The sequence below is a fragment of the Kogia breviceps genome, chromosome 19, assembly GCF_026419965.1.
Source record: "Kogia breviceps isolate mKogBre1 chromosome 19, mKogBre1 haplotype 1, whole genome shotgun sequence".
NCBI classification, from domain to species: Eukaryota; Metazoa; Chordata; class Mammalia; order Artiodactyla; family Physeteridae; genus Kogia; species Kogia breviceps.
The window spans coordinates 11,438,086-11,450,645 of NC_081328.1; the positions used below are offsets into that span (position 1 = coordinate 11,438,086).

At 41.6% G+C, this 12,560-nt stretch overlaps 1 protein-coding gene across 6 annotated transcripts in view; it reads right to left on the bottom strand.

The window, feature by feature from the left end:
• ASPA (aspartoacylase) overlaps positions 1 to 12,560 on the bottom strand; it is a 100,573-nt gene that overhangs the window by 38,631 nt on the left and 49,382 nt on the right. For 5 of the 6 annotated variants that reach the window (XM_067022030.1, XM_067022033.1, XM_067022029.1 and 2 more), the window contains exon 5: positions 11,252 to 11,361. In XM_067022030.1, coding sequence (XP_066878131.1) covers positions 11,252 to 11,361 — 110 coding nt within the window. Of the gene's footprint in view, positions 1 to 5,732; positions 7,252 to 11,251; positions 11,362 to 12,560 lie in introns of those variants that run through there. The other variant, XM_059046803.2, reaches the window with a different exon arrangement.

Below are 12,560 nucleotides of genomic sequence, written 5' to 3' on the forward strand. Positions count from 1 at the left end.
AGAAATAGCAGCTGCTCTATTTATATGGTTTTGAATCTCGGAGATTACTCTTATACATCAGTATTTCTCACTGGAGGAATTTAACAAAATACCTGAAATGCTCTGGTATTAAATATTTTTGTTAACTGTGAATTTTGAAGTGGAAGAGAAGGCATTTGAGAAAGGAGTGCTTGCCAAGATGTGCGGCTTATTTTTAGATTCTCATCCTCTGATTTTTCTCCCTGCTGAAATCACACAGAGTCACTTTGGAGGCAGAGGTGAAGTGGAGATAGTAGAAATGTTCCAGGTTACTGGAGCCTAAAGAACCATAAATCCACTCTTCCTCAATTATCTGGTAAAAGATTCATGTGGGAATTTTTGAGGTGCAATTATAACGCTATTAACCATGAATTTTAGTTTTAAGTGGCACAAAATCATTCGGCTTTTAGATAACTTGGCTATTGGCTAGTTAATCTGACTTGAGGCAAATTAAGGAGTACAGGCCAAGCAGTCCACTGTTGGCCTTTTTCTCTGCTCTGGGCTGGCTCTGTGCACCAGCTTACCTGGGTGGGTAGAAACTTGGCCCTTGTGCCCCTGATGGGCTGGGTCAGGGAGAGATGCCATGAGTGGAGGATGTAGCCTTAGAGCCGTACAATCTGCAGCAGCCCCTGCACTCTCGGATGACCCAGGGAGCCAGCCAGTGCTCTAAGCTGTAGTGGTCAGGCCAAGCTCAAGTTGAGCAGGGGAGGAAGGGGCTAGGCATGTTCCGCAGAGAACGGAAGATGTGGGGAGATTTTCCCAGAGGCGGGAGGAGCAGATGTGTTCCAGATGGGCAGAGCTAGTGCGCAAAGTTGGAAATTTCAGGGAAAAAAAGTTTAGTTCAATTCAGTCCAGCAACTGCTCCAGATATTGGGGATATTTTTTTTTCTTTTTTTTAAAGAATAGATGGATGAATAGAGAGGGGAACAGGGTAGAGGAGGGGTGGGCACTGATATAAGAAGGTAGGTGAGAGGGTTGATGAGTCAAGGAGGCTGTGAAATTAGAAAGAGATCAAGTTTTTTTTTTTTAATTAATTAATTAATTTTTGGCTGTGTAGGGTCTTCGGTTCTGTGCGAGGGCTTTCTCCAGTTGCAGAGAGCGGGGGGCCACTCTTCATCGTGGTGCGCGGGCCTCTCACTGTCACGACGTCTCCCGTTGTGGAGCACAGGCTCCAGACGCGCAGGCTCAGTAGTTGTGGCTCACGGGCTTAGTTGCTCCGCGGCATGTGGGATCCTCCCAGACCAGGGCTCGAACCCGTGTCCCCTGCATTGGCAGGCAGATTCTTAACCACCGAGCCACCAGGGAAGCCCAATATTGGGGATATTTAAGCAGAAGCTGGTTGAGCATTTATTAAGGATATTGTTAAAGATCACAATCAAATGAACTTGAAGGTCCTTTTAGCCTGGAGATTACCATCCTGTATCTGGAATTACCTGCTTGCATTTATCCTGAACAGATGTCCTGCTTTGAAGGGCAGCCGTTTGGATCCATGGCACCATGCTCTACACCATGCAGCTGGGAATTCAGATATGTTTTGATTTGGATATGAATGGATAAAGCCGTATGGTTCTCCATTTCCCACTTGAACGAAAGCTGGGAGGTTAGACAGACAGAAATCAATAACTGGATCTTTGCCTTCTTACATGTATGGAGACCTGTCTGTGGATGTGGATGGAATTTGTTGGCAGGACCATTTTCTATACTGAATCTTCTTCCTGACAGTGGCATCCTCCAAAGGTTTTCAGCCTAGGTGGTCTCAGCCTAGGTAGGTTTACCAAGGAAAGCAATGAGTCAAAGAGCATTGGCTTAAAAAGACCAGTTCTCTTATTTTACACCTGGAGACTAAAGCTCCAAAAGGAAAGTGGACTTGTTCAGAGTCATGCAGGAGGTCGTATCAGAGTTGTTGAAGCTGGAGTGTTCTGATTCTGGACCACAGATATCCCCCCGCACGATTTTTTTTTAGCACAGTTTATTCAGTAAATTTGAGTCTGCCTTTGTGGTTGACGTATGTGAGGGGACTAGAGCTTTTTGCTCAGATGATTCACGCTGGCAGTCTGCACTGTCCCTGTCATCCCCATGATGGGTTTAAAATTCAAGTGTGTGCATACAGGTGTGTACAAAACCAAACACCACGCCACACTGAATCCACAGGTGTATCAGGACATCTTAAATGATTCACATTTCAGTAATTTAAGGGGAAGGCATTTTCCAGGGATGGAATCTCCCATGCTCAGATAACAGTTTTGGCTGGAAATTTTTAACTAAACTCTGCCTCAGGAAGCATCCATTATTTTAGAAATTATGTGATATATCTGTTTGGAATAAAAATGGTGCTTACCTTCCTCCTTGCAAGGGTGGGAGAAGGAGCTCAAGGCTGTACTGTGAAGTCATTAGGCTCGTAGAGGGCTCCTACCTTGGAGCCCAGTGTTATTGACCTTCTTTTCCTTCCACAGGCCTGGTGAGCTAAGTGCTTTTGCTCTGGGTAAGGCCCCGGTAGATGGGCCGTCATCTGGGCCTGTAAGCCATACTTGATCTCTGCACTGATTTATATGTTGTTACTGTGATCTTGGTCCCAAACACAGAATTGTCACCTTGTTCTTATTGAATATGCCTGATCCTTGCAAATTCCTTTTACATCTTGTTTTTAGTGTTGTGTGTGTGTGAAACTCTATGTTCAAGAAAGAAGTCATAAATGGAGTAAGAACATTTTAGTGCCATTGAAGAAATGCTTTTTATGATTTCTAATAAATATTTATTTTGCCTTGTTATGATCATGTTTTATCCTTGTCTTAGGTGTGCCACTACGAAGACTGACTAGAAATTGTAGGGTGTTGCTTAAAATGAGCGGATAAAGGGAAGGCCACTTTTCAGACCTAAACTATTATTGTTCCCAGCTCAGCACACTAAGACATGCCACCTTTGTGCAGCGTTTACATCTCAAAGTATATCACTTCCAGTACCCCATTTTAACCACTCAATATCTCTAGAAGTAAAAGGAGAGTAAAAGGAGACCTAGAGATTTTAAGTGACATGCCCGAGGAATCACAGCCTGAAAACCTTAGAGGTTCAGGTAATATGACCCCAAGCAGAGGGTCCCTCCATTGAAATCCCTCCTGTCTACCTCACAGGACCTTTATGTATAAGGAGGCAACAAGGGAATCGACAGGAAAGAGCTGATATTATTACTATCATGATTGCCCAACATATATGTATGTGCATTTTTTCATTCTTTTGAGTTATTTTGAAAGAATGGCAGTTCTCAACTTGAATGCCAAGATGCTGCTGTGTCTTGAGGGGTTGCAGAACTTGCAAACAATTTATTAATAAGTGATGTGCTTCATTTGGTCAAGTACTTAATCCAAACGATTCCCAGAATAACACCCTTCTCTGGGGTATGTCTTCTCGAGTGGCAAGGAAATGGGAATTGTATATAATCCACATCCTAGCTCAAACAGGTTTCAGTCTATGATCTAGGAATGTGCCATCCATGGAAACATTCTGGGTAGACTGATAGAAAAAGGGTGGAAGGCCCTGTTGTAGTATATATTCTGGGGGTGGGATGCCTAGGTCAATGAGGATAAACAGTTTTATGACTTTTGATACTGTGAAAAATTATCTTCCAAAAGATATTTTGCAATTTTTTCAGCCTTTGAGATTGTATGATTCCCTATTTATAAAGTGCTTTCATTCATATTGGTTATCTTAATCCACTGTTTTGTGGATTTTAAATTTTTGTTTAATTAAAAAATTAATTTTAAAAATTGTTTAATTTTTTTTGTTTTGTTTTTGGCTGCATTGGGTCTTCGTTGCTGCATGCAGGCTTTCACTAGTTGCAGCGATTGGGGGCTACTCTTCGTGGTGGTGCGCGGGTTTCTCACGGTGGTGGCTTCTCTTGTTGTGGACCACGGGCTCCAGGCACGCGGGTTTCAGTAGTTGTGGCACGCAGGCTCAGTAGTTGTGGCTCACAGGTTCTAGAGCGCAGGCTCAGTAGTTGTGGTGCACGGGCTTAGTTGCTCCGCAGCATGTGGGATCTTCCCGGACCAGGGCTTGAACCCGTGTCTCCTGCATTGGCAGGCGGATTCTTAACCACTGTGCCACCAGGGAAGTCCCTGTAGACGGTTTGATGAGTATTCTATCTCCACTCAATAGGTGGGGAAATTGAGACTTGGAGAGAGATGGAAATGACAGGTGAAGGTCACAGTGCTTTTTCCTGGGCCAAGGATCCAAGTTCTCTGAGGTGTACTGGTACGCACTAGTCCAGTAGTGTCAATGAGCTCACATAACAAAGTGGTTTAGCCTAGCCTGAGTCACATTTAAGAACAAGTGTCATCCAGGTAAAGGGAGCGTGGTGGTGGGATAGGTTTTCAATAAGAGGGAACAACATGGGCAAAGACCATGTTGTCGTAGGGAGCTTGGTGCATCTGAGGATGGAGAAGTCTTTGTGGCCCAATTGCTGGGGAAAAGGGCTGCAGAGGTAGGCAGAGGCTAGAGCACACAGGACTCATCCAGCTGTGGGGAGGTTCTGAGATTTCCTATCAAGGGTGAGGGGAAATCACCAAAAGCTTTCACACAACAGGATTATTGAATTTCCTTTTTTTCCCCATAGGGTTGCAGGCTTAAAAGGGTGTAATTTCCCATCCGCCATCATTTGGCATATAGTGACAGTCTGAAGAGTGTGGAATGGAGTAAATTCTACCTGGGACTGATGGGGATACTCAGGAGGTGACTGGGAAAGAAGGCAAGAAGGCAGAGAGAAGGCAGAGACACTGGTGGAATATGAAGACATTTCAGTAGAGAAGGAATGGTTGAGCACGTTCATTTATTCAACTGAACTTTATCGGGCATTTATTAGATTACAGGTGCTGAAAAAGACACGGGTAATGTCCCCAAGTTTGGATGGAAGCAGAGGGGGTCAAAGAGGCAAGCCAAGAAAGGCTTTATAGATGAAATGAGAGTCGAGTTGCATTTGGAAGAAAACAACAGCAATTTGCTAACGCGAGGTCTCGTGGGGGAGGGGCAGGGATGGGGGAAGGGAAGGGGAGGCAGAAAATTCTAGGTGGAAAGGCCAGTCTGTGTGAAGACACGCAAGAATAAAACAACACAAAGCCGACCGGAACAGAGAGAACCTGAAGGCAGATGAGTCTAGAGAGGTTGTGGGGAGGGAAGGGCAGATCAAAAAGGGCCTTTTATGTTAGGAATTTCACTAGGCACCGTGCTAAGTACTTATCTGCATTAGCCCACTTAATCCTCACAATAATCCCATGAGAGGGACACTATTATTATGATTATCCCCATTTTATAAATGGGAAAAATGAGTCTTCAGACTGTTAGAAATAATCAAAATAAAACTGAAAGTGGCTAAAGCCACACAGCAATATGTTATAGTTATAGATTTTAAAAAAATCACACCTAACTAACTCTAAAGATATAAATATTGAGTCAGAGAGAATGAGACTTGATAGAAATAATCAATACAAAACCTGAAATTGCAGTGGCCTCAGCTGCATATTGTAAATTTTGTAACTAACTAAAATTTGATGGGAGAGTAAAGTATTTTTCCTAAAATATACGTATGGAAAAAAACTGCCCTAGAAAAATTGAACTTAAACATAGAGCACAAAGGAACATTCTATGTTCTATGGGAGAAGGAAGCTTGGTAAAACTTGTTATATACAAAAGGTGATTGATAAATCAAATCTTTACTAAAGAATTCAGAAGGAAGAGAGTTTATTCCAATGAAAATAATTTTGGTAAAGTGCAAAAATAAATGCTGAAAATTTAGAAACAGTTTGTGTGCTATAGAGCATTGAATATGGAATGAAATTGGCTTAATGGAATTTGCTTCGCAAGAATGGAACTGTCTATATATAGAGAGACATGTCTACATTACAGAAAATGTTAGTGTGATTTTGTAAATATATTTGAAACAGTAAACATGGGTTCCTTGGGGTCCAAATCATGGGATAAAATGTTCTTTACTTGGCTGCCATGAGGAGGGAGGGGAGGCTCCTGCAGGGATTGGAGTGGGAGAGAGGCAGCGTTTTAGCCCGAGGACCTTTGAGGAGAAGAATCCTGGGAGTGAGGGACTTGGGCACTTAGGCCAGGGAGGAATGTCTTAAAAGAATACATTTGTGAACCAGAGATGGCTTTGGGTCACATTTCCACTAGTGTCCACTGCCCTCTGCTCTTTCTGCCTTTACTACCTATGCTACTGGAGCCCAAAGACTTCCTTACACGTTGGTTGGGAAGAAGGGGAAGCGTGTTCTTTCCAAGTAAGAAGGGAGGGCTGGAAGCAACATGCCTCCCAAGTTGGGAAGGAACGTGAGCTTCTAGCAGGGCATGTGAGAGGTCTGAAGGAGGTTCTTCGCTCCCTGAGGTCAGTGCAGAACAAGTGGGCATGCCAGAGAAGTGATACTTTGTGATGCTTTGTTTGGTGACTGTCAGTGGACAAAGGACCATTCAGAGTTTCTTGATTTATTCATAATGTCACCTTTACAATCAGCCCTCATTTCTTGTTCACATTTCATCTTCAAAAGAGCATTTAAAAATCTACAGATAACACAACTACTGCTAAAGTTGATAGACTGGATCCTTAATACTTTATCATTAATTCAAATGTGAAAAAATTTAAAATACCATTAGTTTCTAGTAGCATTTTTATATTGCTTGAAAACATACAGCATTTAATTATATGCTCGTTATTTTTTTTGTATATAGTATCTATTTCAATGTTAAAATTTAAATTCAAAGGCTGTTTACTAAGAATGTTAAACTATCAAAGTATAAGGTATAAAAAGTTATACAGAAATAAGAAGTGTGCTTCTTTGAATAAGTTACATACATAAAGTACGATATCTATAAAAGGTATTCATTAATGTATTCACTCATTCAAGAAATTTACCTGAATGTCCATTGTGTGCAAGGCACTGAGCTAGGTGCTGTGGAAATGAATAAGGCACAATCCTGCTCTTCAGGAGCTTACGAACTAGTAGAATTTCTCAACGTACTCTATAACAAGTGAGCTAGAAGTGATTTCTAATGTAAAGAGGAGCGAATACTTTTCCCATTGAGTGTTAGTTTAGCTGTCTTTGCGAAAGCTTCTTTCTTTTCATAATATGCAGCCTCGTTTACAAACACTGGGTACACGGTATGGTCTCCACCCAAAGGAATAGTCTTTCCATCAAGAGTTAAAAACACAGGATCCCCAGGGTGCAATGGTTTCCAGTCTTGATCCTCTCAGGAAACAATTAGAATACATAAATTACATTAGATTTTTCGCCTACTTTACAAATTGTATAATGGAAAAGAATATGAAAAAGGACACATATATGTATAACTGAATCACTTTTCTGTACACCAGAAAGTAACACAACATTGTAAATCAACTATACTTGAATAAAAAATAAATTAAAAAATTTTTTATGTCAGGCTCTAGACAACTAAAATGACAGTACTGTCTTCTTTTAAAAGAGATACTGTAAAGGCATATGAGTTATCTGACTAAACTGAGATTGAGCAGTTAATTTTGGCAGTGGTTTTAAGAGTTCCCCTTTTTATTTTTATAACTGACACATGTGATTATAGTTTGCTTCAATATCAAGTTTGCCTTGAATATTGCCAAAGAGATTTATAATATCAAAAGGCAAAACTAAATGCGTGTCTCCTCAGGGGCATATTCTAACTCTTGCTACCTGAAGTTAAATTCTGCTCAGCAAAATTTAGGAAATATCCATTAAGAGCCTTCTGTGTATAAGACATTCTACTGTTGGGGATAAAAAATGAGTGACGTTGTGCGTGCATGCTAGGAGGTTCTATACTGGTGGGAACTGGTGGGAGAAGGTGGGGTGTGGGCTGGGAAAACTCTAAGACGACGTAGATATTTCCCATACGTGTCCCCACATTAGGATAACAACTGAATCGTTTGAGAGGTCCCCACCAGGGTTTGGACCTGTGAGCCCTCAAACACCAGTGCTTGCACCCCATAGGAACCCTAGAGCAGTTCTCCTCAAACTTTGCTATGTTTGCAAATCACATAGGGATCTTGTTGAAGTGCAGATTCTGATTCTATAGGTCTGGGGTGGGGGTCTGAGATTCCGTGTTTCTAACAGTTCCCAGCAGCAGAGCAGCATCACCTGAGAGTTTGTTAGAAAAGCAGAATTTGATTCCCCACCGCAGACCTACTAAGTCAAAATCTTCCTGTTAACAAATCCCCAGAGGTTCACAGGTGCAACATTTAGGTTTGAGAAGCGTTGCACCACAGCAATTTTCTGAAACCTGGCTGCACGTTACAATTACCTGGGATGTTTGAAAAATATAGATGAATAAAGGCTGGCCCCATCTCAGATACATCAAATGGGAATCTGAAGAGTGGGGCTCAGGCATCACTATTTTCTAAATTTACATACAGTAAAATAAATCCAACCATTTTTGGGTATGATTCTATGAGTTTTGACGAATGTATAGCACAGAGTCATATAAGCATGTAATCAAGAAGCATAATTCCATCACACACCTCCTCCAATTCCCTCCTGCTACTCATTTATAATTCGCTGTTTGTATTTATTTTAAAGCCCAAGGTGGTTCTACAGGACAGAGGGGCTGAGAACTGCTGCTCCAGACCAGTGGCTTTCAGTCAGAGATGTGCCCCAGAACCACGGACAGGGTTTCTTCAACACCTCCCCACTGTCTGCTAGCCCCACCTGCAGAGATTCCGATGGGCAGTGCTACCCAAACCTGAGCCACATGAAAATCACCTGGTGAACCTAATTGACTTCTTGTCTCCACCCTGATAAATTAACTCAGAATCCCTGGACCGGAGAATGAGGGTTTTAGAAAGTTCCCAAGGTGATTCTCATGTGGCCGGAGTTTGAGAAGCACTGTATTAGTGCTTTTGTGATAGGCTCCAAGCATTTGGGGGTGGGAGTGGGGAACCTGGAGAATTCTAGTGAGCACCCCTGATTAAGAACCATCACTTTTAGCATAAAATCTGGACTCATAACCAGGTGCCTGCCTGAGTCTCTGGCACCAGGGTCTGTGTTCACTACCTACTCTCCGTTGACACTGGTCTTCTTGCTGTTCCTCAAACACTCCAAGTTTACTCCAGCCTCACAGCCTTTGCACTTGTTTTCCACATGGCTGACTTCTCATCTTCCAGGTTCCAGCTTCAAGGCCCTCATCTCAGAGATGGCTCTTTCTGACCACTCCATCTAGTAGGAACCCTTTGTTAACTGCTCCTATATTATTCTGTTTATTTCTTTTATAGCACATATTACAATTTGAAGTCATGTGGTTGATGTATTGTTTACTTATTCACGGTCTGTTCTCCCCTTACTAGTATGGAAGCTCTATGAGAGACCCTATCTTGAATCTCAGGGCCCAGAACAAGCTAAGAAGTCCTTCAAGTATATTTATTGAAATAATCAATCCCTCCTGTAGAATACTGAGCCATTCCTTATTGTCTACCAAATCAAAATTATCCTTCCTGACTTTCAAGACCTACAACTAGCCCTGTTTATTACTGATCCCATTAATCTTACCTCTCTGCCTCCCCAGGATGATTTTTGTATTTTTCATGGATGTCCTTGAGGAATGTAAAACTTACATTTGTAACTATTGATACTATGTATAAAATAGATAACTAATGAGAACCTACTGTATAGCACAGGGAACTCTGCTCAGTGCTCTGCGGTGACATAAATGGGAAGGAAATCCAAAAAAGAGGGAATATGTGTATACGTATAGCTGATTCACTTTGCTATACAGTAGAAACTAACAACATTGTAAAGCAACTATACTCCAATAAAACTTTTTAAAAAAATCCTGTGTTGTAGCTGGTTGTGACATCATCACTTTGGCCTCTGTTTCTTTTCTTTTTTTTCTTTTTTTTTTTTTTTTTTTTTTTGCGGTATGCGGGCCTCTCATTGTTGTGGCCCCTCCCATTGCGGAGCACAGGCTCCGGACGCGCAGGCTCAGCGGCCATGGCTCACGGGCCCAGCCGCTCCGCGGCGGCATGTGGGATCTTCCCGGATGGGGGCACAAACCTGTGTCCCCTACATCGGCAGGCGGACTCTCAACCACTGCGCCACCAGGGAAGCCCCGGCCTCTGTTTCTTGTACGTACAATTTTTGTTACCTTTAGTGCTTTCCTATTTTCCCTCCCCCAGTCTGTATCTTTCTGTCCTTTAAAACACTGCCTAAGGCTCCTTCTTCAACTTTCCACCCGGATCCCACTAAGGCACAAAGCTGGATTTGCTCCATGAGTCTGTATTTTTGGGCAGGCTACTTTATTAAGTTGTAAGTCTGAATAACTATCATTAGGGTCATTAAACAGGAGTCTGAACTGGATCAGTGGTTTTCCAGCCTAATTACCCACGCCAGTAAGATCAGATTATCCCAGAGTAGGGGCCCAGCACTGTTATTTTTTAAAAGGCTCTCTAGGCAATGTGCATCCAGGGTTGAATGCACCAGACTAGACAACCCATTGGATCACTTCCGCACTTCTGAGGTCTGAGATTGTGCATGGAGATGGATGTTTTAGCTTTTTGGAATCTTTGCTCTTCTCTGCTTTTATCTCTGCCTTTTCCAGTTTTAAACCTCCTATACATTCCTAAGAGCCTTTTCTTCCCCTTCACTATGCCATTATTGATCAAACCACACAAGGAGCAGATATTGCGGTTTTGAGGAGTCAGGAAAAGGCGGCATTCCAAAGAGAGACTCTGATTGTTTTGCTCTAACTTATACAGTAGTGATCACAGGGAGGTGGTAGCAATGTGGTCAACTGCAAAGAACATTCGTTCTGGATCTGTCATCAATAACTATAGGACTATGGGAAGGATCTAATTTTTGAGCCTCTGTTTTCTTATATTAAAATAGATATAATAATTCTTACCCACTGCACCTGAACAGGAATTTCACATTCTCTGACCCCCATCCCCACCTCATTATTCTGTTATAGCAGCTGGTTATCTTCATTTCAAGATCACAGTTTAGACTTTAATATATCTAGACTATAAATTCCACAAGAATAGAAACCATGTACACTGATGTACCCCCAGAACCAGCAAAGGATTTACTCGGTAAATATTCACTGAGTGACGGGCTGAATACCTTGGACTGCAGTGTTTTTGAGAACATCAAATGAGCTAATGCAGGTAAAATGCTTTATGGACTGTAAAGTTCTACTCAAAGGTAGGGCATCATTATTTTCAACATTTAAAAGAAATAGTGAATGTTACCTGCAGTTTAGGGTGGATAAGAGCAGCAATTTCTCCACTTTCATTCCTGGGATAATCAACTTTCTCCATTATTTTATAGACTTCAATAGCACAGGGAGGAAATTCTTTTCCTATGGCAAAAACAATATGTATAAATAGCAACTAACAAAATCTCCTGAAAAAAGGGAAGTTGATACTTTAAAGAAGGAAGAAGAACAACAACCAAAAACTGAAGACAGACAGTTACAGGGAGAACACACTATTTTCTTGCTTTTAAACCATTTTATTGTGAAGTACAGCACTCAGAAAGTACATGAAACATAAATATATAGTTTAGTGAACTGTAAAGTGATTAGCCATGTAACCACCACCCAGGACAAGAACACTGCCTGCATACCAACATTCCCTGCATGTGTCTTTCCCATCATAATCCCGTCGCCCTCCCATCTGAGCAGTAACCACTAATTTTGGTAATGACTCACTTGCTTTACTTTATAGCTTCACCACCCATATGCATGAATCCCACACAATATAGTTCAGGTTTGCCTACTTCTGAATATCTTACAAATATAATCAATCAATATGTGCATCTTGTGTCTGTCTTCTTAAGATCAACCTTTGGGGAAGATTCATCCATATTGTGGTGTGTAGCTATTGTTCATTTTACTTGCAGTATAGTATTCCACTGTGAGATAATGCCATAATTTATTTATTCTTTCTATGGTTTACAGACATCTTGCACGTTTCCAACTTGGGGCTATTAAGAAAAATGCCACAGGCTTGCACAGCTTCAGGCAGAGAGCTGCTCTGCCACCACTAATACTGAGACACTGTACAGGATCTTCTTTCTGGTGCTTGAATGTCCTAACCTAAAGCTGAAAAAGCCACCCTACAGGCACATGTCATTGGCCATAACAGCTCTTGCTCTAGTGTTATCTTATTTCATTATTGCCAGCATTACCAAAATGCTGAGTGCTGGCTCTATGACTAATGATTTCAGGTCCCAGAGGCCTTTAACTTTCTTGGCCTATGGAGTAAGTGGACAATATATTATAAAGGACTTGTACCCTTTCTATTAACAATAAGAAGTTTAGGTTTCATAATCCTCAACCAATCCAATACACCAAATAGTCCAACACTCGATTTCTTATTTTCTTTGATTTCTTTGTTTCTTCTCTTTATTGGATTTCTCTGTGTCTTACTGAGTTTTTCATGGTTACACTGTTCTTGAAAAATGAAACTTCCAGGCTGTCTAATAGGTTAGAGTGGCTTTAAAAAAATTCAATTGATTTAAACTAAAAAACCCCCCAGACAGTTCATCCATTTCTCC